Here is a 23,941-nt window from a genome sequence, read left to right on the forward strand (position 1 = left end):
AGGAAACTGGTATGACCGCTGCAGTAGAAACTGGAAGTCAGTGGACTACAGTTATGCACAGAGCCGACTGGTTGTTGACCGTCCAAACTGATTGACAGACGGTTTGATAATATTAGCTGCACTTTAACACAAGCCTACTTGTTCTGATAACATGCATGAAGCATTTCCAAAATCTTTCAACAAGAAGCACGTTTTCGATAGGAGTGAATGTTCATACTGTTTGTACTTGTAACACTGAATCTGATATGAAAGGCTTGCGTACATTTTGTTTGTTTTACCGAGGGGAGGAAATAAAAACAACAGCCTGCTAACTCCACCTAAATGCATAAACGAAGCTGTGATTTATCAAACGTGTATCTCTTCAAAATGGCTGCTTTACCTACTCAAGATAAATAACAAGGTGATGTGGAAGTGGCAGTAAACACTGCCAGAAACGTTCATTTATGCACCAACTTGCTCATCTCATGATTTATAAGTAAGGTCTGTTGTGAATTCAGTCGTGAGGGCTCGTTGTTTTTAGAAAGTGGGTCCCCAGAAAAGAAGTTTGGGAAACACTGCTCTACAGCATCGGTCCTCACAGATCAGGTACAGTGGTGGCACAGAGAATCATGTGTGTGAAGCATTTCTTACCAATCTAACACCACACTGGCTCTCCGATACACCGTTAAGTGTAACTGCTCTGCAAGCTGGGATGAAAACTTCATACATTTTCCCTTTCACAGCTGCAGTAAGACTCACCCAGTCTGAAGGCTGACTTGCAGAGCTGAAACTCATCGTGGTGGTGATGGCGGCCAGGGTGTGGGCTGTGGGAGGAGGGAGGGGGAGGGGGCTCCCACATCAAGAGGTCATTGTTGATCCTAGATGGAAGATGGACACAAAGACAAAATGTGAGACGCTGTTATACGGCATAATATGAGAGATTATGTGGGAGAGAAAAAGGGACAGATTGTCCCGCTGGTACCACAGTGCACCCACATACACCCAAACACACACTCATACAAGTACATGCATGGGAGGTGGGAGGCGTACCTATTGTAAATGCTCTGGAAGGCCTGTTTGCTGGGCAGGAGGATGTAGGCCAGAGGCAGGCTAATGTCAATGGCACACTGGCACTGGGACACACACTGGGCCTGGAACTGACACATCTCCTCTGGGTCAGCTGGAATCACCATCTGGACCACAGAAGGAATCATAGACAAGATAGATGAGAAAGAAAAGATGTGGGGGAGGAGGAGAAGAGAGAAAAATGTAAGTAGGAGGAGGACAGGGGAGGTTGATCAAAAAGTCAGTGCAGGAGGATGAGAAGTAAAATACCCCTTTTCCACTGACATAAGGCCAATGCTGGTGCCGGTGCTCAGCCAGGGAGCCAGCAAACCATTTTACAAACCGACCAGTGCCACTGGTTTGAGAAGTGAAAAATTATGTGACCAGATGCCGCTGTTAACTTGATGTTTGTTCAATCAAAATCAAAACTTTACCTTGAGTATTAATTACGCACCAGACCCAACTACACCATGAACCGAAGGGCAGACAAGATCCACCAACTGCGGCAAGAGCTTTGGACAAGGCAGTTCAAGGTAGCAACCGAGGAGGAGAAACCACCACTGGCTGAGCTCCGTTACATCATCAGGAAGAAGCTCATGACTCTGCACAGAGCAGAATGGCACAGGAGACGGAGGAGAGAGAGAGAGAGCCAGGATGCATACTGTGTTTATAGCTGATCCATTTGGATTCACAAGGCAGTTGTTCAGGCAGAAGTGCAGCAGTCGTCTTGCCTGCTCTAAAGAAGAGGTAAACCACTTCCTGCACAACACTCTGAGAGACCCTGATAGATAGTAAGCACTAGGGCCCCTCAGAGCGTATAACACCACCCACGATGGAGTTCAACACCAGAGAGCCCACCTGGAATAAAGTCCAGGAGGTGGTTACTGCAGCCAGAGCCAGCTCTGCTCCATGACCCAGGGGAGTACCCTATAAGATGTACAAGTGCTGCCCAGAGCTCCTCAGTATCCTCTGGAAGATTCTGCGGGTGATTTGGCACAGGGGAACTGTAGCGGACCAGTGGGGGCAGGCAGAGGGAGTCTGGATACCAAAGGAAGAGAACTCAAACAAGCTGGAGCAGTTCAGATTCATCTTGCTCCTCAATATGAAGGGGAAGATCGTCTTCTATGTCCTACCCAGAAAGATGACAGACTTCCTTTCTAAGAATGCTTACATTGATACTTCGGTACAGAAAAATGGCATTCCTGGAGTTCCAGGGTGCCTAGAACACACTGGACTTATCATCCAGCTGATCAGGGAGGCGCACGAAAGGAAGGGTGACCTAGTTGTGCTTTGGGTTGACCTTGCCAACGCATATGGCTCAATACCCCACAAGCTAATCGAGACTACCCTGGACCAATACCATGTACCCAGTAACATCAAGGAACTCATCCTGAACTACTACAGGAACTTCAGGCTCAGTCACATCTGGGAACACAACATCTGACTGGCAACAGCTTGAGATGGGGATTATAACTGGGTGTACCATCACAGTTACACTCCTCACCCTTGCCATGAATATGGTGGACAAGGCAGCTGAAATTGAGTGCAGAGGCCCTCTGTCCAAGTCTGGTGTTCGGCATCCCCCCCATCAGAGCCTTTATGGATAACCTCACTGTCACCACATCATTGGTGCCTGGTGGCAGGTGGCTCCTCCAGGGCCTGGAGAAGCTCATGTCCTGAGTTAGGATGAGTTTTAAACAGAGGTGTGAAAACCAGGTCCAGAAAGTAAATGTCCAAACCATGTATTTGCTCCAACCATGTTACTAAACCAGCTGATTTTGTTAGCTAGTCTTCCCTACCTAGTTGAGGAGTGGTGTTGACTAGAATCTGCTGGTGTAGTGCATGAGTGGAGCAAATACATGGTTTGGACTTTTACTTTCTGGACCTGGTTTTTACACCTCTGGTTTTAAACCAGCCAAATGTAGAGCAATGGTGTTGAAGAGGGGAAAAGTGGTGGACCAGTTTCGCTTCTTTTTGGATGGTAATCCAATCCATTACTGAGAAATCAGTCACGAGTCTAGGCAAGGTCTTTGACTGTAGCCTTAGGGATGCAGCAGCAATCCAAGCAACCATCAAGGAGCTTGAGACTTGGCTCACCACAGTAGACAAGTCTGGCCTACCTGGCAGGTTCAAGGCTTGGATTTACCAAAATGGCATCCAACCCCGAGTCCTCTGGCCTCTGCTGGTTTATGAGGTAGCCCTGTCAACAGTGGAGAACTCGGAGAGGAAGCTTAGTAGCTACCTCCAGAGATGGCTGGGTCTGCCGCACATCCTTACTAGTGCAGCAATGTATGGGAGGAGCAACAAACTCCATCTCCCTATCAGCAGCCTCGACAAGGAGTTCAGGGTTTCTCGCACAAGAGAGGCACTGCTGTATCTTGATGCATGCTCAATAATCCAGGTAAGAAAATAAAAGAAGTTTGAATCAGTTCATCTGGATACAATGTTTAGTGACAGATATGTTTCATCACTCAACTAAGTGACATCTTCAGTCCAAACTGACTGCAGGTATCCCACCCTTATAAACAATACAGTGGCATAACGACCAAAACCAATGACCAGTTTCATATGGAAATATGGGTATGGCCGTTAACTAGAGCTTCAATGGCCATGTGTACTATTCACAAAGGACTTCGGAATGTTTGCAATCACAGCATTGCAAGATGGTGACAGATGTACTCTTAAGCCCCCCCCCCCCACCTCGGTTCAGGGATGGTCGTTCCCTCTTAACATAGATGGTCTCTTTGTCTTCCTGTTCAAACGATTGCTCCTCCCTATCAAGAATGTGCACATCGTCATCCCTGAAAGAGTGGCCACTGGCCTGTAGATGGTGTAGACTGCGGAGTCTTGGTCTGACGTGTTAGCTCTCCTGTGTTGTGTCATCCTCTTGGCCAGTGTCTGTTTAGCTTCCCCAGTGTGTAAATCACGGCAATCCTCCTGGCACTTAACAGGACAACAGCTGTTTCAGTGTAAACCAGTGGTGATTCCGTATGTGGCAGGAGTGTCAGAAAAGCTGAGATGCGTATTTTCAAAACATCTTGTCTCAGTTGCTTTCAAATCCCAAAACATGCTGCACCAGAAGTTGGTCCACTCCAAGGATCAGGTCCCCTACACAAACAGAGCAATATAGTGTATGCTGTTAAGTGCCAGGAGGATTGTCGTGACTTGTACACAGAGAATTGATCCACTTTCTAACTGTGAAAAAAAAAGATACAGACCTGCTGTTCCCTGAATGCTCCTAAACCTGCATATATTTGCATTAAAATTAGTTTTAGATCAATTGCACAAAAAAAAGTTACGATTAGATCTACCTAAAACGACCATCAGCACTCATAATTTGCACGTGATTGTGTGCGTCATGTCAGTATTTATGACGTGTGTTGGTCGCATCATTTCCTTCGTGAAGTTCGTTGCTCTGTCCTAGAAACACACTAGTGCCCTCCAGTGCAGAGAAATTGTCTAAACTTATCCAAAAGAATTGAATCAAGTGCAACTGGACTTGGTATATATCCGTGAAGACGTTTCGCCTCTCATTCAAGAGGCTTCATCAGTTCGTGCCTTTCTGACTAGACTAAGCTAGCCTGACTGGCTGCTGATGAAACTCAAGATATTTATCCTCTTTGGAGTCGTTATCGGAGCTATTGATGTCAATGGCTCTTTTGTGTTCCGATGTTTAGCAACGACAGTCATTGGAGGTGTTAGTTTCGACTTTGTTAGTGCTCCATTCAGTGGTCATGAGAGTTGTTGGAGCCGTTAGTGACCGACTGGTGTTCTTGGAGGCTAGGCTTCTTGAGTCTCCTGGGTAGAGATGAAAGGACGGCATTGTAAGTGGGAGATAGGTGGTGTCGCAGACCTCCTCCTCTTTTGAGGGATGGTTTTTCCAGTTTCACATAGATAGCTTCCTTCACCCCTCTTTCAAACCATCTATCTTCCCTGTCCAAAATGTGTACGCTGCTGTCCTCGAAGGAGTGTGTCTTCTCCTTTAGGTGTAGATAGACTGCTGAGTCTTGTCCTGAGGAGTCTGGCCTTCTGTGTTGGGCCATCCGTTTGTGTAGTGGTTGTTTGGTTTCTCCTATGTATAGGTCAGTGCAATCTTCACTGCATTGTACAGCATACACCAGATTGCTTTTCCGGGTGTGTGGTACACGGTCTTTGGGATGAACCAGTCTTTGTCGGAGTGTGTTGCTGGGTTTGAAGTATACCGGGATGCGGTGTTTGTTGAAAATTCTCCTGAGTTTCTCGGAGACCCCAGAAACATACGGGATGACTGTGCTATTCCTTCTGTTCCTTTCTCCTCATCGCTCACCTGGTTGGTCTTTTTGGAACGTGTTGCAATTTTCTGGGGTAGCTGCAGATTTTAAAGCTCCCCTCAGGTGTTTGTGTTCTTCCCGTTGGGCCTGAGTGCTGCTGGGCACATTATCAGCTCTGTGTTGCAGAGTTCTGATGATGCTCAGTTTGTGTTCCAGAGGGTGGTGTGAGTCGAAAAGTAGATATTGGTCTGTGTGTGTAGGTTTCCTGTAAACCCCAATGTGGAGGCTCCTGTCTTCCTCCATGTGGACGTCACAGTCCAAGAAGGGCAAACTGTTGTTCTTTACGTCTTCCCTTGTGAACTTAATGTTCTTGTCAACTGAGTTGATGTGTTTGGTAAACACTTGCACCTCGTGTTTGGTTTTTGACCCATGTGTCGTCCACATATCTGAACCAGCGGCTTGGAGGTGTTCCTCTTAAGGAGTTCAGGGCCCTGTGTTCTACCTCTTCCATATATAAGCTGGCCACAATGGGAGATACTGGTGAGCCCATTGCACAGCCATGTTTCTGTCTGTAAAACTGGCCCCTGAATTGGAAAAACCATCTCTCAACAGAGGAGGAGGTCTGCGACACCACCTATCTCCCACTTACAATGCCGTTCTTTCATCTCTACCCAGGAGACTCAAAAGCTTAGCCTCCAAGAACAACAGTCGGTCACTAACAGCTCCAACGACTCATGACCACTGAATGGCGCACTAACGAAGTCGAAATGAACACCTCCAACGACTGTCGTTGCTAAACATCGGAACACAAAAGAGCCATTGACATCAATAGCTCTGATAACGAATCTAAAGAGGCTAAATATCTTGAGTTTCATCACCAGCCAGTCAGACTAGCTTGGTCTAGTCAGAAAGGCACGAACTGATAAAGCCTCTTGGATGAGAGGCGAAACGTCTTCACGGATACATACCAAGTCCAGTTGCACTTGATTCAATTCCTTTGGATAACCATGACCTGGATGAATGAGAACATTCAGATAGCCTAAACTTGATTTTTAATTATTGCCAACACGTCTGGTTACAGGCGCCATTACAGACACACCATGACTACCACCGAGGCACTGCAGTATTTACAGGCATTGGACAGCGGCCATTATAAATTGTTTGAAAAATAGTATTAAAGTTGTTAAAATGTTAATTTTGGTGTCAGTTTCCTAACAAACATATTACAATATGTAATGCATTAATATCTTAACTGGGTATTTATCTTGACACAATATAGAGTTTAAACACCGTGGTCATTTTGACCGCTCATGGTCGTTTTAGGTAGCAGTGAAATCCTGGTCGTTCTGGCTTTGCCACCTGAGAACCAGTTTATTTGTGGTGCAAATGTTCATAATCGTTTTTTTATTAGGTTCAGGAGCTGGCACCAGAAATGACCTGACGTCAGTCAAAAAAGGGGTAAAAAAAGAAATGAAGAGGCTATCAAAAATACAGCGGAGCACCTGGAGGAAACCCACACAGACACGGGGAGAACATGCAAACTCCACACAGAGGACGACCTGGGGTGACCCCCAAGGTTGGACTACCCCGAGGTTCGAATCCAGGACTTTCTTGTGGTGAGGCGACCACACTAACCACTGCGCCACCGTGCTGCCTACGGCCCTAAAAGTTCTCCTAAAAAAACAAAAACAAACAAAAAAAAACCCTACCGGGACCTCTGTTCGTTTAACAGTTAAACGTGTACATGTTTACTACACAGGAGGTTAAACACTCTCAAACGAATGTTCATTTGTCACAAATACAGCATGCATTTTTGTGAGTGCCATTGTGTGTGTGTGCCATCACACCTCTTCCGTCTCAAACATGGTTCGGTTGGAGGAGAAGGGAGAGCTGGTTTTCTCACGGAGCTCGCAGGCACTCTCAAATGACATGGCCCCCAAGTCTCTTACCAGGCCGATGCCCAGCCCGCCCAGAACTCCGCCGGGGCCCTGGGCCTCGCCTCCATTCACATGCACCGAGATCCTGCGAGGGCAATCAAGAGGAAGATGAGGAAGACCAGGCGAGGGTCTCTGTTGAGGTCTTTTGTGCCGTACTGCCATGCTGTGGAATATTGTGACCCCTCCCCACCACTCACCTGGGCACAGCGTCCTGGCTCTTCTTTACCCTGACGCAGGGGAAACGGCCTCCCTCCCAGCCCTCGTACGCTCCTGAGGAGAGGCACAAGTACATTTAAGTTACATGCAGGGGAAATACGGTGGCACCAGTCTCTACGTGGACGCATCCATCCAAAGCACAGCTGGGACATGTGCTGCAAACTCCGCCATAGCTGAAAGAACATGTGCTGCAAACTCCGCCGTAGCTGAAAGAACATGTGCTGCAAACTCCGCTGTAGCTGAAAGGAATGAATTTGTACCAACGTAACAGATGATAAAACATAAATAAATAAAACACAGGTGTTGGGTTAGAGCGCCATGCCATTCTTAAAACTCTTAAAAAAGAACACGGAGCATAAAAGTAAAAGATTCAGATCCTTTAATGAGCACAGGGTCGGGCCAGCGGACTTGGTACAGCGAGTAAAAGCACAGTCCCAACAACACACTTCAACACAGGACCACAAAACAACAGTCTTTCCCCATACTGCACAAAAATATACACTCAGCGAGCAGAAAGTACTGCGTATGGAGGTAAAAGTGAGCGGGAGGAATTCATATTGCAGTGGGAAAAAGCCCTTTTGAAAATGGGTTGGTTCTGTGGGCAGTGACCTGCACCGCCTCCCAGAGGGGAGCAGCTGGAGGGCATCATGCTAGCTGAGCAGGGCTGGGGATGATTCTCACTGCCCTTCTCACTGTTCGTTTGTGTTGGAGTGAATCAGCTGGTGGTGGAGGTGGAGGTGGTGGTGGAGGCGGAGGTGATGATTTTGGATGATTTATTGACAATGCGTTGGAGTTTATTTCAAGGGTGCTTGTCAAGAGCGACTGTGCCAAACTGTTACGGATGATGTGAGGATACTTTCAATAACTGCTGAGTAGAAATGGAGCAGGAGGAGCGTCCCAGGTGGTGTGCCGGTCTATTCCGTTGCCTACCAACACGGGGATCACCAGTTTGAATCCCTGTGTTACCTCCAGCTTGGTCAGGCGTCCCTACAGACATAACTGACCTTTTGCAAAGTCCCGCCTCCCTTAGTTACTGTTGCTATGCCCGTCAAGCATTTCAGAACGATCCAGGAAGTAGCCGGAAAACACCAAAACATGAAGGGAGAAATCAGCGCATTGTGTGGGTAAAAGTAGCAGTAATAATACGTTAGCTGTATTAGCTATCAATAATAGCTAGTAGCGAGCTTAGCTTGGAGCAGACAGGTATTGTTGTTGATTCTGGATGGATCAAGCTGGCCATGGGGTCTGCTATACTGCCAAATCTATTGCCCACATTGCGCTTCTTGCGTTCTGGGTTTCGGGAAGGGAAAGAAAATTACACCCCCTCCAAACTTTTCAGATATCTAGTATCCGATCTGCAGATCCCATAGGCACACCGTTTCAGCATTTTGCTGTGTGTTTGAAAGCTTGACAGACCATTGCTAAGGTAGGATTGGACAAGCACCGTTCTGGGGCGGTACTTTGCGAAAGGTCAATTGGTCGTGTCTGTGGGTGGGAAGCTGGATGTGGGTATGTGTCCTGGTTGCTGCACTAGCACCTCCTCTGGTGGATTGGGGCACCTGTCGGGGGGGGGAAACTGGGGGAATAGTGGTATGTCCCCCTGGTGAAACTCCTCACTGTCAGGTGAAAAGAAGTGGCTGGTGACTCCATATGTATGGGAGGAGGCATGTGGTAGTCTGCAGCTTCCCCGGATCAGCAGAGGGGGTGGAGCAGCGAGCGGGACAGCTCAGAAAATAGGGTAATTGGCCAAGTACAATTGGGCAATTGGGGAGAAAAACCCCAAAAGAAGTATTGGTTATATGAGTGTCAACAAATGGTAACTTTTTTTTTAAAATTTCCCCCCTCCCCTATTGTACTTGGCCATTTACCCCACTCTTCCGAACCGTCCCGGTCACTACTCCACCCCCTCTGCTGATCCGGGGAGGGCTGCAGACTACCACATACCTCCTCCCATACACGTGGAGTTACCAGCTGCTTCTTTTCACCTGACAGTGAGGAGTTTCACCAGGGGGACGTAGCACGTGGGAGGATCACGCTATTCCCCCCAGTTCCCCTTCCCCCCCCGACCAAGCGCCCCAACCAACCAGAGGAGGTGCTAGTGCAGCGACCAGGACACTTACCGCTCGATGGTGTTTTAAGCCCCCAACGTACTCTTCAAGGCAGCGCTGCATGGAAGGCACTCCCCGCCCCCTACAGTTTCAGCCAATCACAGCACTGGCGCTAGATTTCAACGTTTTCCCTCCTTCTGCAGTGAAGGAGTTCGACTCAAACAAACGTCAATCTTAAAAGTGCAGCGTTTGACGTAAATATCCTTTTAAGCGAAAGTTTGACTCGTGTACATTCACAAAAAGACCCTAGATTGCATTTTGGCGACAGTTTTGCTTTAACTTACTTAGCTGCTATGTCTAGATGTCTTACAACTTATCTAGCAACAACTGGATGCCTGAAGGAGTTTTGGAAAGACACCCACTCAACCATGCCTTTGTGCAGCTCACTTAAAACTAGGTTGTCTCGTAGCGGTTTAAATAAGCAGACTGGGAGACATAGGCTAATGCCTAACTACATAGCAATAGCACTACTCAGTCGCTCTCATAACCACCCAAAAAATGAATTGGCTGCCTGGAACTTAGCTAGCGCTAACTGCTAGCCCATTACTAAGTAAACTCTGTCCTGCACGGATAAGCTTAAAAGTAGTACATGCCAACATAAACTGAATGCTCACCACTGCCAGCTATTTGAACAGACTTACTAAATTTGAGCTAACCTTGGCTTAAAATAGTTAGCTAAAATCTACCACTGCAATCTGTTTACAGTTAGCTAGCTAGCTGAGGTGTCCGTTCAGCAAAGAAAATCCCTAGCAGCTAGTGTTTGCTATATTTCAAAGCATATGTCATTTAAAAAAAAAAACATTTTGATTGGATGACTTTGGATAATGGAGAACACCTAGGAAGCTGCCACTGGAACATAATATTAAAGTGAACTCGCCACCTGATCTGTGAGCAGTTGATTGTCACCCAGAACAGGAGCTGGTTAATTTGTGTGTCAGAGTTTGTGTGCATGTTTGTCTCCCTCACCATGCATGTCTGTGAAGGAGGCCTCTAGCAGCTGGGTAAGACAGGGCGACAGAGGCTTTCCCGGGGCAGCCTGCTCTCCTTGGAGGTCCGGGGCCTCCTGGTGCTTCAGCTCCAGGTTCGTCAGCTCAAGCACCAAAGTCTCCTGACGCACCACCCTCTGGGTCGGGGGTCGGCGCTTGGGCGGGGGTCTCAGGTCTGGCACGGGGAAGCGTAGCCGGAGAATCGCATGTGGGGAAAGGAGCAAGAAGGAGGACCACAGCTCACTGCTCTGGGTCTGGGAGTTGGAGAGGGAGAAAGACGGAGAGAGTTTGTGAGTCTGTAACCGAGTTTCCAGCCAAGTGTCTGTTTCAATAAGAAAAGCTTGATGGAAACCGCAAGAATCAGATAAAATCCCACAAACTTGCATGCTTTTACACTGGCCTGAGGTGATAAACTTTTTATTTGATAAAAAATAATGCAGTGGATTACAATGGAAAGACATCTGCAAAATAAGAAATGAAATCGTCACATGGCCGGCTGTTAAGTCCTCGAGGAACGAACATGATGTCTTATGGGGCAACATGATTATCAGACATGTTTCAACCCATCCACTTTAACCTCAGTACTGAAAAAATGCATCAAAAAACCCAGCTGCCAAGGCTGCACCAGCCAGTGCATTTTTACCATCAGTCCCAAGCCCGGGTAAATCGGGAGGGTTGCATCAGGAAGGGGCACCTGGCGTAAAACCTTTGCCAAATCAAATATGCAGATTATAAATTGGACGTCCATACCCGATCCTCCATTTTCATATGTCACCCTGTGTTCCCCCCTCTACTTGAAATATGTATTCACCACAGCCATTTCCCCACCCTTTTTACAAAATCCACCACCATCTGTCCTTCCTCATTCCTCTGCTTGACACCATACCTGCCCATCACCTCCTCATCACCTCTGTTCCCTTCACCAACATGCCCATTGAAGTCTGTTCCAATCACCTCTCTCCTCCTTAGGCACACTCTCCACCACTTCATCCAACTCATTCCAGAACATTCATCATCACACCTTCGATTTCCAGCTTCATACTCATCACTCTGTCTGACACTCTCTTCACATCTAGCACACTCTTGACATACTCTTCCTTCAGAATTACCCCCACCCCATTTCTCCTCTCATTCACCCCATGGTAGAAGAGTTTGATCCCTCCTCCGATGCTCCTGGCCTTACTCCCCTTCCACCAGGTCTCTTGCACACACAGTATGTATACCTTTCTTCTCTCCATCATATCAGCCAGCACTCTCCCTTTACCAGTCATAGTGCCAACATTCAAAGTTCCCACTCACCTCCACACTCCTACCCTTCCAACCTTGTCCAACCTCGGGGGTCGTCCCAAGTCGTCCGCTATGTGGAGTTTGCATGTTCTCCCCATGTCTGCGGTGGGTTTTCTCTGGGTGCTCCGGCTTCCCCCACCATCAAGAAGACATGCATGTTTGGGCCCAGACACACCAAACCGACATCAGAGAACGAGCGGCAACGAAGGCCAACTGTTGCATTGCCTCACGTTGCCTCCGTCGCCTGCGTCTGGGCTAAAAAGTAGCACTTGAACACACCTCAAAGACGGCAGCCAATGGCCAAGTAGCAGGTACGTTCTGTGCCTGCATGAGAGGAACATTTCTTGAAATGTTCAGGTGAGATGAAGACAAAAAATGAGAAGAGCCTTCTGCGTGTGACCTCTTGACTTCGCCATTTGCTTGCTTTCATAACTTCCATTTCTCTTCTTGTGCACTGATTCGCTAAGCTGAACAGCCAATCAGAGTTAGCTCTCTCACTGACAGGCCCCGCCACCGATTCAATATGCTGACTCGGCTGAAAAGCTGCCGACCCAACGGTGTGGGACGCACCGCAAAACCTAGGGCCACAGACGCTCACCGACAGCCCAACATTGGCAGACGGCCTGGTGTGTCACGGCCTTGAAGGTTAACACTCCTGAATGTTTCCTTGACCGAGGCACGGCAAGACGAACTGGAGTTGGTCCCCAGGTACTGAACGATGGCTGCCCACTGCTCCTAGCTACACAGCTAGGATGGGCTAAATGCAGTGAAGAATTTCCCTACGGGGATCATTAATGTATATCAAAATCAAAACCAAATCCTCTCCTGCCACCTCCGGACATGCCTTCTCCCTCTCCTTCGCCCAATAGTAGCAGAGTTTCCACCGGCACCCTCCTGGCCAGTGAGTAAAATATCCTAACAAGTATGTATGATGACAAAAACTATGACAATAAGACCCAGACTGTAAAAAAATGGAATTATGGCTTAATTCTGATGACTCTTTCTGCGATATTTAATAATTTGGTTAAAATGCATCACAACAACAGATGGAAACAAGACTTGTGCGTGCACATTTAAATGTTCACTTGTGCTACTGTGTGTGAATGTAGTGGACCTGCATGTGCAGAGGTCCAGTGGTCTGTGTGGGACAGTGGTTGAAGGCCTTGCTCAGGTTCCCCAGGCGAGTGAGGATGTCCAGGTCCAGCTCAGCACTCAGCTCTGCCAGCTCCACCTTCACAACGCTGTCACGACGCACAACCCGCTGCTTACCCTGTGGACACAGCACAAACACACAGTGTACACAATGTTGACTCCAAAGCAAGACATCTGGAGGTTATAATGGACTGTGATTTAAACTTTGACCCACTTAAAGAATGGTACCAAAACTGCATTTCACTACCTGAAAAATAGCACAAGTTCTGATCTCTCTTCTGCAAGCCAAAGAAAAACTCGTTAATGTGTCGGGATGGGTACTGAGAGGCGTCTGCGTGGCGTAGCAGTTTATTTCATTTCCTAACAACACTAGGTTCACTGTGTTGCCTCCAGCTTGGTCAAGCGTCCCTACAGACACAATTGGCCGTGTCTGCGGGTGGGAAGCCGGATGTGGGTATGTGTCCTGGTCGCTGCACTAGCGCCTCCTCTGGTTGGTCGGGGAGCCTGCTCGGGGAGGGGGGAATTGGGGGGAATAGCGTGATCGTCCCATGCGCCACGTCCCCCTGGCGAAACTCCTCACTGTCAGGTGAAAAGAAGCAGCTAGCGACTCCACATGTATCAGAGGAGACATGTCTGCAGCCCACCCTGGATCGGCAGCGGGGGTGGAGCAGCGACCGGGATGGCTTGGAAGAGTGGGGTAATTGGCAGATTACAATTGGGAGAAAAACGGGGAAAAATAACTCCACAAGCAATTCAACTGCTTGAATTAGCTGACCATGCTGATGATGTGTGATTGCATACAAAGAGTACAAGTTTAAGTCCCAGGTGGGACGCCACTAAATGCCACATTAATGCAATTTCCAGTGCTGGGTTTGTACATATGTATATAAAACCTACACAGAAGCCAAGTGAGTTTCACTACTTAATTAGAAACTCCATGTACAATGTCACGTTAAAGAAACTGACTACGTTGCTTTAATACTGTAAAACTAACTACGTAATACAGTGGACATATACTATGTATCATTACATAAAACAGCAGACATATATTTATCATTATATAATACAGTAGACACATGTATCATTAGATAATGTATGAGACATATATGTATCGTGTCTGTGAATGTTTTCATTCATCCAGGTCGTCATTGTTATCCAAAGGAATTGAATCGAGTGCAACTGGACTTGGTATATATCCGTGAAGACGTTTCGCCTCTCATCCAAGAGGCTTCATCAGTTCGTGCCTTTCTGACTAGACCAAGCTAGTCTGACTGGCTGGTGATGAAACTCAGATATTTATCCTCTTCGGAGTTGTTATCAGAGCTATTGATGTCCATGGCTCTTTTGTGTTCCGATGTTAAGCAGCGACGGTCGTTGGGGGTGTTAGTTTCGACTTTGTTAGTGCTCCATTCAGTGGTCATGAGTCGTTGGAGCCGTTAGTGACCGACTGGTGTTCTTGGAGGCTAAGCTTTTGAGTCTCCTGGGTAGAGATGAAAGGACGGCATTGTAAGTGGGAGAGAGGTGTTGTCACAGACCTCCTCCTCTGTTGAGGGATGGTTTTTCCAGTTTCGCATAGATGGCTTCCTTCACCCCTCTTTCAAACCATCTATCTTCCCTGTCCAAAATGTGTACGCTGCTGTCCTCGAAGGAGTGGGTCTTCTCCTTTAGGTGTAGATAGACTGCTGAGTCTTGTCCTGAGGAGTCTGGCCTTCTGTGTTGGGCCATCCGTTTGTGTAGTGGTTGTTTGGTTCTCCTATGTATAGGTCAGGGCAATCCTCATTGCATTGTATGGCATACACCAGATTGTTTTTCCGGGTGTGTGGTACACGGTCTTTGGGATGAACCGGTCTTTGTCGGAGTGTGTTGCTGGGTTTGAAGTATACCAGGATGCGGTGTTTGTTGAAAATTCCCCTGAGTTTCTCGGAGACCCCAGAAACATACGGGATGACTATGTTATTCCTTCTGTTCCTTTTCTCCTCATCGCTCACCTGGTTGGTCTTTTTGGGACGTGTTGCAGTTTTCACAAAGGTCCAACTGGGGTAGCCGCAGGTTTTTAAAGCTCCTCTCGGGTGTTTGTGTTCTTCTCGTTGGGCCTGAGTGCTGCTGGGCACATTGTCAGCTCTGTGTTGCAGAGTTCTGATGACGCTCAGTTTGTGTTACAGCGGGTGGTGTGAATCGAAAAGTAGATATTGGTGTGTGTGTGTAGGTTTCCTGTAAACCCCAATGTGGAGGCTCCTGTCTTCCCCAATGTGGACGTCACAGTCCAAGAAGGGCAAACTGTTGTTCTTTACGTCTTCCCTTGTGAACTTAATGTTCTTGTCCACTGCGTTGATGTGTTTGGTAAACGCTTGCACCTCTTGTGTTTGGATTTTGACCCATGTATTGTCCACATATCTGAACCAGTGGCTCGGAGGTGTTCCTCTGAAGGAGTTCAGGGCCCTGTGTTCTACCTCTTCCATATATAAGTTGGCCACAATGGCAGATACTGGTGAGCCCATTGCACAGCCATGTTTCTGTCTGTAAAACTGGCCCCTGAATTGGAAATATGTAGTGTTCAGGCAAAGGTCTAGTAGTTGGCAAATCTGGTCTGGGCTGAGGTTGGTCTTATCGTGGAGGGTGTCATCCCATAGCAAACGTTGCCTTACAGTTTCCAAAGCTTCCATGGTTGGGATGCAGGTATCATTGGGTTTATGTATCATTACATAATACAGTAGACACATTAAATAATACAGTGGACACAAATGAATCATTACATAATACAGTAGACACATATGTATCATCATATGTATCATTACATTATACAGTAGACAGACCCACCAAAGTCTGGAAAAGTATTTCTGCTGATTCATTGAATGAGACAGTGAACTTCCAGCACGGGGCACAACTACTTCACTGTCCTACTATAGAGTTGTCATGAGCTTTTAAGGCCTCACCTTCCTACTACTACTACTACTACTACAATTACTTTTGGCTGCTCCCGCTAGGGCTCGCCACAGAGGCTCATCCGTTTCCATCTCTTCCTGTCCTCTGCTTCTTCCTCTGTCACACCAGCCACCTGCATGTCCTCCCTCACCACATCATAAACTTCCTCTTTGGCCTTCCTCTTCTCCTCTTCCCTGGCAGCTCCATATTCAGCAGCCTTCTCCCAATATACCCAGCATCTCTCCTCCACACATGTCCAAACCATCTCAAGCTTGTCTCTCCTGCTGTCTCCAAACCGTCCAACCTGAGCTGTCCCTCTAATATACTCGTTCCTAATCCCGTCCTTCTTCATCACTCCCAATGAAAATCTTATCATCTTCATCTCTGCCACCTCCAGCTCCACCTCCTGTCTTTTCATCAGTGCCACCGTCTCCAAACCATATAACATAGCTGGTCTCACTACCATCTTGTAAACCTTCCCTTTAACTCTTGCTGGTACCCTTCTGTCACAAATCACTGCTGACACTCTTCTCCACCCACTCCACCCTGCCTGCACTCTCTTCTTCACCTCTCTTCTGCACTCCCCGTTACTTAGGTCAGTTACGTCTACCACTGCACCATAGAGAGCATCCTGACCAGCTGCATCTCAGTGTGGTACGGCAACTGCACCTCAGTAGACCAGAAAGCTCTGCAGCGGGTCGTCAAGGCGGCCCAGCATATCACCGGTACCCAGCTCCCAGCCGTAAAAGACATTTATCACAAACGCTGCCTTCGAAGGGGTCTGAGCATCAGTAGAGATCCCACCCACCCCAACCATGGACTGTTCTCCCCCCTGCGCTCTGGGAGGCACTACAGGAGCCTCAGAGCCCGCACTACCAGGCTCAAAAACAGCTTCTTTCCCCAAGCTGTTGCCCACCTGAACCTGGCTACCCACTGAATGTCTGTAGATATTTTTAAATATTTTGTACTCTTGCTCTTTTTTAACTTATTTTTAGCTTTTGGTCTTCATGTGTGTATATCTTATACTGTATTTGCTGTGTTTCTCTGTCTGTCTTGCACTGTTTGGTGAAGCCACAGCCTTCATTTCCTTTTTAACATGTGCCCGCACATTGTTTTTAATGACAATAAACTGAATTGAACTGAATTGACCCCAAGTATTTAAACTCATCCACCTTCATCACCTCAACTCCTTGCATCGTCACCATTCCACTGTCCTCCCTCTCATTCACGCATAGGCATTCCGTCTTACACCTACTGACTTTCATTCTTCTTCTCTCCAGTGCATACCTCCACCTCTCCAGGCTCTCCTCAACCTGCACCCTACTCTCACTACAGATCACAATCTACTACTACTACTTTCGGCTGCTCCCGTTAGGGGTCGTCACAGCGGATCATCCGTTTCCATTTCGTCCCGTCTTCTGCGTCTTCCTCTGTCACACCAGCCACCTGCATGTCTTCCCTCACCACATCCATAAACCTCCTCTTTGGCCTTCCTCTTCTCCTCTTGCCTGACAGCTCCATATTCAGCATCTTTCTCCCAATATACCCAGCATCTCTCCTCCACACATGTCCAAACCATCTCAATCTTGCCTCTCTTGCTTTGTCTCCAAACCGTTCAACCTGAGCTGTCCCTCTAATATACTCGTTTCTAATCCTGTCCTTCTTCGTTACTCCCAGTGAAAATCTTAGCATCTTCAACTCTGCCCCCTCCAGGTCCGCCTCCTGTCTTTTCGTCAGTGCCACTGTCTCCAAACCATATAACATAGCTGGTCTCACAACCATCTTGTAAACCTTCCCTTTAACTCTTGCTGGTACCCTTCTGTCACACATCACTTCTGACACTCTTCTCCACCCACTCCACCCTGCCTGCACTCTCTTCTTCACCTCTCTTCTGCACTCCCCGTTACTTTGGACAGTTGACCCCAAGTATTTAAACTCAAACTCTTCTCTCCAGTGCATACCTCCACCTCTCCAGGCTCTCCTCCACCTGCACCCTACTCTCGCTACAGATCACAATGTCATCCGCGAACATTATAGTGTACGGAGACTCCTGCCTGATCTTGTCTGTCAACCTGTCCATCACCATTGCAAACAAGAAAGGGCTCAGAGGCGATCCTTGATGTAATCCCACCTCCACCTTGAACCCATCTGTCATTCCAACCACACACCTCACCACTGTAACACTGCCCTCATACATATCCTGCACCACTCCTACATACTTCTCTGCAACTCCTGACTTCCTCGTACAATACCACATCTCCTCTCTCGGTACCCTGTCGTATGCTTTCTCTTAATCTACAAAGACACAATCTGACTCCTTCTGGCCTTCTCTATACTTCTCAATCAACATTCTCAAAGCAAACATCGCATCTGTGGTGCTCTTTCGTGGCATGAAACCATACTGCTGCTCGCTAATCATCACCTCTCCTCTTAACCTAGCTTCTATTACTCTTTCCCATATCTTCATGCTGTGGCTGATCAACTTTATACCTCTGTAGTTGCTACAGGTCTGCACATCGCTCTTGTTCTTGAAAATCGGTACCAGTATGCTTCTTCTCCACTCCTCAGGCATCCTCTCACTTTCCAGGATTGTGTTAAACAATCTAGTTAAAAACCCCACTGCCATCTCTCCTAAACACCTCCATGCCTCCACAGGTATGTCATCAGGACCAACTGCCTTTCCACTCTTCATCCTCTTCATAGCTGCCCTCACTTCCTCCTTGTTACTCCACTGAACTTCCTGATTCACTATCCCTACATCATCCAACCTTCTCTCTCTCTCATTTTCTTCATTCATCAGCCCCTCAAAGTATTCCTTCCACCTTCTTAGCACACTCTCCTCGCTTGTCAGCACATTTCCATCTCTATCCTTGATCGCCCTAACTTGCTGCACATCCTTTGCAGCTTGGTCCCTCTGTCTAGCCAATCCTCACTACAGATCACAATGTCATCCGCAAACGTCATAGTCCACGGAGACTCCTGCTGATCTCGTCCGTCAATCTGTCCATCAGCTTCCTGACCTTGAGAAATTAAATCATATGCAATGTTATTACATATCATGTACCCACAACCGAATATTCCCCCTGCAATGACACGCCCGAATATTCCCTCTGCAATGACACGCCCATAGTACAACCCAACATCCTTAACTGGTTTATTGGGTAGATGAACCATGTCAAAAATCCTAATTCTATCCTGAAAACACAAACATAATGAATAACAACAATAACGAACTAAACTAGATTAGGCATGAATTATTTTAGAATTTGCTGAAAAAACTGAATTTTGAAAATGTTTACTGCATACTGTCACATAATCACTCCTTGCAGCTATTTTTTCTATCTATGCTACGCAGATTCTGTCCGGGCTGTGGAACAATGGACCAACTCTTTACCCTTGCGGAAGTGCTGAGGGGGGCATGGGAGTTTGACCAGCCAGTCTACATGTGTTTTGTGGACTTGGAGACGGCTCACGACCGTGTACCCCTGGGCATTCTGTGGGGGGTACTGCGGGAGTATGGGGTACGGGGCAGTTGCTACACGCCATCCGGTCCTTGTATAACCAAAGTGAGAGCTGTGTCCGCATTCTCAGCAGAAAGTCAACACATTTCCGGTGGGTGTTGGACTCCACCAAGGTTGTCCCTTGTCTCCAACTCTGTTTGTGATGTTTATGGACAGGATCTCAAGGCGCAGCCAAGGTGAGGTGTGTGTCCGTTTTGGGAACCTCAGAACTGCATCTCTGCTCTTCGCAGATGATGTGGTTTTGTTGGCTTCATCAGAACGCGACCTCCAACACGCACACGGGCGGTTTGCAGCTGAGTGTGAAATGGCTGGGATGAGAATCAGCACCTCCAAGTCTGAGGTCATGGTTCTCTACCGGAAAATGGTGGATTGCTCCCTCCGAATTGGGGATGAGTTGTTGCCTCAAGTGAAGGAGTTCAAGTATCTCGGGGTTTTGGTCACGAGTGAGGGTAGGATGGAGCGGGAGATTGACAGGTGGTTTGGTGCAGCATCAGCAGTAATGCGGATGTTGTACTGGACCGTTGTGGTGAAGAGGGAGCTGAGCCGGAAGGCAAAGCTCTCAATTTACCAGTCAGTCTTCGTTCCAACCCTCACCTGTGGTGATGAGCTTTGGGTAGTGACCAAAAGGGTGAGATTGCGGATACAAGCAGCTGAAATGAGTTTTCTTCGTAGGGTGTCTGGGCTCAGCCTTAGAGATAGGGCGAGGAGCTTGGACATCCAGAAGGAGCTTGGAGTAGAGCCGCTGCTCCTTTGCATTAAAAGGATCCAGTTGAGGTGATTCGGGCATCTGATTAGGATGCCTCCTGGGCGCCTTCCTTTGGAGGTTTACTGGGCACGGCCAACTGGGAGGAGACCCCAGGGTAGAGCCACAACTCGCTGGAGGGACTACATGTCCAATCTGGCCTGGGAACACCTTGGGATCCCCCAGGAGGAGCTGGAGGGTGTTGCTGGGAAGAGGGACGTCTGAAGTGCCCTACTTAGCTTGCTGCCACCACGACCCGACCCCGGAGAAGCGGCTGGTGATGAGATGAGAGATTCTATGCAAGTTTATTCTCTGCATATGTTAGGCAAGTTTATTCGTTCAGATGGGAAGTGCGGTATATAGCATTTTTATGTATGAAATGTGCTGTAAATGTGGAGGTTGATTAACATATTTACTAATTATAAAACATGTTAATTCTTTCTTTTTTTAAAGTTTATATTTTTGGTATTTTCCGCCTTTATTAGGTAGTGATAGTAGAGAGAGACAGGAAAGGCAGGGGAGAGAGAGGGGATACCATGCAGCAAAGGGCCCGGGCTGGATTCGAACCCAGGCCGCTGCGGTAAGAACTCAGCCTTATGTGGTACCCCTCTACCAGGTGAGCCACCGCGGTGCCCCCAAGACCTGTTAATTCTATGCTACTATGAAAAAAAACCTTCTCTGAGATGTCACAAAGGGCACAACAGCAGGCAGTGTGTGTGTGTGTGTGTGTCTCTGTAAGGTTACCTTGCGCAGAGGTTTCTCCATTAGTCCATAATGCAGCTGAGCACAGGGCCGGGCGGCAGCTCCCACCGTGAACAGACCAGCTCTCTGGAACTGGAGCAGCTGGACGGACCAACCAACAGGAAGACAGACAGACATACAGATGGACACACAGTAAGCTAGAAGCACCCAAATCTAACAGAGTATGCATTAATCTGGTAAGTGAGAGAGAGACTGAGAAAGAGCAAGAGAGAGAGAAAGATGGACAGAGGGATTCCACTGAGTTGATATTTAAGATATTCAAGGAGGAGGCGTCCGGGTGGCGTGGCGGTCTATTCCGTTGCCTACCAACATGGGGATCGCCGGTTTGAATCCCCGTGTTACCTTCGGTTTGGTCGGATGTCCCTACAGACACAATTGGCCATGTCTGTGGGTGGGGAGCCGGATGTGAGTATGTGTCCTGGCTGCTGCACTAGCGCCTCCTCTGGTCGGTCAGGCTGCCTGTTCAGGGGGGAGGGGGAACTGGGAGGGAATAGCGTGATCCTCCCACACGCCACGTCCCCCTGGCGAAACTCCTCACTGTCAGGTGAAAAGAAGCGGCTGGTGACTCCACATGTATTGGAGGAGACATGTGGTAGTCTGCAGCCCTCCCCAGATAAGCAGAGGGGGTGGAGCAACGACCGGGACGGCTCGGAAGAGTGGGGTAATTGGCCAAGTACAATTGGGGAGAAAAAAAGGGGAAACGCCCCCCCCCCCCCCCAAAAAAAAAGATATTCAAGGAGGAAGGAGTGAGCAAGAGAGACAGACAGAGGAAAGAGACACAAAAGACAAACAAACGCTCTACCTCGCTGTACTGTGGCTTGCCGTCCTCCCAGAGACACTCTAATAGTTCCAGCCTACTGAAGGACAGGTCAGAGGTCATGGCTCGACTGTGACGGCTACCGCTCCGCATCTCACAGGCAACCTGCACTGCAGCCCCCGTTATCCTGCCAGAGGGGAGCAGAGTGGGAGAAAGACAGACTGGGATTGGACGGCATTCTTAAATGGGTAAAGTATGACAGACCCACCACACCCATGGGTTTATGTAGGGCAGCGGCTTGGGGGGGGCACCAGAGGTCGATATTGCGCTGCCTTTTCCCCTGAGAGTTCAGCAGTTGTCGCTGTGTGTCCCTTACAGGACACTGTAAGTGTTCCGTGCGGGACGCCATCTTCCCTTAGCTTGTTTGACTGCCTTGTGAGGTTATGGACCAGCAGCTGTTTTGAGCCAATCAAGTGCCACCAGGTCTCAACCACAGCTCAGAACCCCCGTGTCCGGTGCTTTCTTCTCTCCGCACAATACCCCACTATGCATAAAAGAAACACAACACAGAGTCCCAGGGTGTGTAGCGAGGCTCCAGCACCAGTGGGTCACATCTACATGTACCTGAGCAATATGGTGTACATGACTGGCTAGGTCTGACTGTATTAAGGCTGCACAAAGAATCGGACAAAAAAAAACAAAACACCTCATCCTGGTTTGGTCAAATAAAGCCAAACTGCAGTTGCCCTACTGTTATCCTGGAGACAGAAGTGTTCCAGACAGCGGCCTAAACAAGTTATGAATAAAGCGAAACAGAAAATGAGACTCCACCTGAGGTGGGAATGTGGGCAGGCCCTGGCGAAGCTGCCTCTCAGGTGGTGGAAATCTCTCTCACTGAACATGCTGTCCTTGAAAAAAGCCAGCTCCCGGAAGAAGACCCGAGACACCTGGTCCAATGAGGTGGCTCCGTCGGGACCGGCGGGCGGGTCCACCTGCAGCAGGGTGACGGTGAGTCCTCCCAGCGTTAGTCGCAGCAAGGCGTCAGGCTTCAGCGGCTCAGACTGGCTACCGTGGGACTGCCCTGCAAAGAATTGGAGCAGAGTTCTGTAGCATGGTGCCGTTTGTTTTTCCCACAACACTTCACCGAGAAAAACAGTGGTTAAAAAAAACAAAAAGTGCTCGCTAAGTGATCAAAAGTCATAAAAGTGGGACAAAGTAAGAGGAAGACTGCATCGTCAGTGAAGCTGTCATTCAGTTTCACTGGAAACAAACAAACGCCACCGTGCATAATCATGCTGTGTAAAGGGAAAAGCAGATGTTCGGTGCAGATTCCAGCTGTTCAGAGCTCCTGTCTTAGCTTCCAGCAGCTTTGTACAATGCGGTGGTCTTACCTCTGGTGCGGCTGCTGGCCTGAGGCACACCGGACTGAGACCCCGCTACAGGCTGCCGCTTGGGATACCTCACCGTGCCCTGGGGGATGAAATAAAAAGGGGTTCGGAGAAGATCCAGACTCATCAGCTCCGTGTGTTCATTTGAAGGCTACATTTACCAGCTAGGCCTGTTTGTTGTTTTGCTTCACACTCCACACCAAGAAAAGAAAATCAACATTTCTTTTTTACCACCCCCCCCCCTTTTTCTCAACCAGTTTTACCCGGCCAATTACCCCACTCTTCCGAGCCGTCCCGGTATCTGCTCCACCCCCTCTGCCGATCCAGGGAGGGCTGCAGACTACCACATGCCTCCTCCCATACATGTGGAGTCGCCAGCCGCTTCTTTTCACCTGACAGTGAGGAGTTTCACCAGGGGGATGCAGTGCGTGGGAGGATCACCCTGTTCCCCCAAGTTCCCCCTCCCCCCCGAACAGGCGCCCCAACCGACCAGAGGAGGCGCTAGTGCAGCAACCAGGACACATACCCACATCCAGCTTCCCAACCGCAGACACGGCCAATTGTGTCTGTAGAGATGCCCAACCAAGCCAGAGGTAATACGGGGATTCGAACCGGCGATCCCCATGTTGGTAGGCAACGGAATAGACCACCATGCTACCCAGACATCCCTCCTTTGTGCCCTATTAAAGCGCTCTTCCTTAATTGGTGTCACATGATAGAATGTGGGTGGGTTGCCAAAATATAAATGGTTCAATTTGCCCACTAGCGTCATCGTACCCCACCCCTCATCTGTAGGCACGCCCGACCAAGCCGGAGGCAACACGGGGATTCAAACCACCGATCCCCGCGTTGGCAGGCAATGGAATAGA

At 48.4% G+C, this 23,941-nt stretch overlaps 1 protein-coding gene across 2 annotated transcripts in view; it reads right to left on the minus strand.

Moving 5' to 3' along the window:
- atg2a (autophagy related 2A) overlaps positions 1-23,941 on the minus strand; it is an 88,436-nt gene that overhangs the window by 37,588 nt on the left and 26,907 nt on the right. For both annotated transcript variants that reach the window (XM_056283868.1, XM_056283876.1), the window contains exons 10-19: positions 23,076-23,154; positions 22,516-22,765; positions 21,730-21,871; positions 20,910-21,008; positions 12,943-13,098; positions 10,522-10,795; positions 7,429-7,501; positions 7,142-7,316; positions 1,030-1,172; positions 739-857 (exon numbers count right to left, since the gene is read on the minus strand). In XM_056283868.1, the coding sequence (XP_056139843.1) occupies positions 739-857; positions 1,030-1,172; positions 7,142-7,316; positions 7,429-7,501; positions 10,522-10,795; positions 12,943-13,098; positions 20,910-21,008; positions 21,730-21,871; positions 22,516-22,765; positions 23,076-23,154 (1,510 nt within the window). The remainder of the gene's footprint in view (positions 1-738; positions 858-1,029; positions 1,173-7,141; positions 7,317-7,428; positions 7,502-10,521; positions 10,796-12,942; positions 13,099-20,909; positions 21,009-21,729; positions 21,872-22,515; positions 22,766-23,075; positions 23,155-23,941) is intronic.

The sequence above is a fragment of the Lampris incognitus genome, chromosome 1 (assembly GCF_029633865.1).
Source record: "Lampris incognitus isolate fLamInc1 chromosome 1, fLamInc1.hap2, whole genome shotgun sequence".
NCBI lineage: Eukaryota > Metazoa > Chordata > Actinopteri > Lampriformes > Lampridae > Lampris > Lampris incognitus.